At 45.8% G+C, this 1,260-nt stretch overlaps 1 protein-coding gene across 1 annotated transcript in view; it reads right to left on the minus strand.

The window, feature by feature from the left end:
- Positions 1–623: 623 nt before the first annotated feature.
- ETH_00033595 (uncharacterized protein) overlaps positions 624–1,260 on the minus strand; it is a gene marked incomplete at both ends in the record, with an annotated part of 2,020 nt that continues 1,383 nt past the window's right edge. The window contains 2 exons of the mRNA XM_013376208.1: positions 624–710; positions 925–1,105. Of these exons, the coding sequence (XP_013231662.1) occupies positions 624–710; positions 925–1,105 (268 nt within the window). The remainder of the gene's footprint in view (positions 711–924; positions 1,106–1,260) is intronic.

A 1,260-nucleotide genomic window follows, 5' to 3' on the forward strand; every position in this document is an offset into this window, starting at 1 on the left:
ATCTACTTATAAAATTTATTCACTCAAATTTATTCATCTATGTATATATTATTTATTATTTATTATTTATTTATTTATTTATTTATTTATTCAGCTATTTATTTACTATTTATTTATTTATTATTGAATTATTATTATTTATTTTTTTATTTATCCATTTATTTAATTTCTTGCCTTGGCCCAAAAGATAAAAGTCCCTCACGGTGTCCAGACACCCGAAGAGGCCGCCCTCTGCCAGAGAGGCCCAGAGCAGTCTTGAGACCTTCAAATAAAAACAAAATAAATAAATAAATAAATAAATATATTTATAATCGATTAATTAATTGGGATTTAAATAAATAAATAAAAAGGGGGAATACATGGAAGAGAGAAGTAAGCAGAAAACGCTCAAAGGCGGTGGGTGAAGAAGCATTTGAACAAATAATGCAAAAGCAAAAACCCTAAACCCTAAACCCTAAACCCTAAACTCCAAACCCTACACCCTAAACCCTGAGCCCTAAGCCCTTAGCCCCAACCCATAAAAAGACAGAAGAAAGCACTAAAGACAGGGGAAGCAGCAGCGACTGCTCGAATGCAGGGGGTTAGGGTTTAGGGGTTAGGGTTTAGGGTTTAGGGTTTGGGGTTTAGGGTTTAGGTACGATGGCACGCAGCGCCTTGAGGCAGGGCAAGATGACAGCTGCAGGAGAAGACGGGTGGGAAAAAGCCTTGCGCTGCAGAACACAAAACCCTAAACCCTAAACCCTAAACCCTAAACCCTAAACCCTAGAGCGTAGACCCTGTAGCCCTAGTCCCCAAGACGCGCTGTAAGGAAGGCAGCTGCTGTCGGGGGTTGAGGGTTTAGGGTTTAGGGTTTAGGGTTTGTGAGCTCCAAACAAGTGAGAAATTAATTAATTAAAAACAAAAAAAATATTTTTCTAAACCCACCATCTGGCTAGCTAGACACTCCACTTGCTGCTGCTGCTGCTGCCCCCATTTGCCGCCCCTGCGCAGCACGCGGATGGCTTTGCCCACGAACAGCACCACCCCTGCTGCTGCTGCTGCTGCTGCTGCTGCTGCGCCTGCGCGCGCCTCTGCTGCTGCTGCTGCTGCAGCAGGGGCCCCCATGCTGCAGAAGCAGCAAAGGGGGGCCCCCCTAACAGATACTTGAAATAATCTCCCCCACTCAAACTGCAGAGCTTCTAAAGAAAGGGCCTCCCCAAGGTCTTCTGTTTCCAGGGGGGCCCCCAGGCGCGGGGGCCCCCCGGGGGGGCCCCCCCCGGG

This window comes from Eimeria tenella, genomic scaffold, assembly GCF_000499545.2.
Source record: "Eimeria tenella Houghton genomic scaffold, Eth_scaff3210, whole genome shotgun sequence".
In the NCBI taxonomy this organism is placed as follows: domain Eukaryota; phylum Apicomplexa; class Conoidasida; order Eucoccidiorida; family Eimeriidae; genus Eimeria; species Eimeria tenella.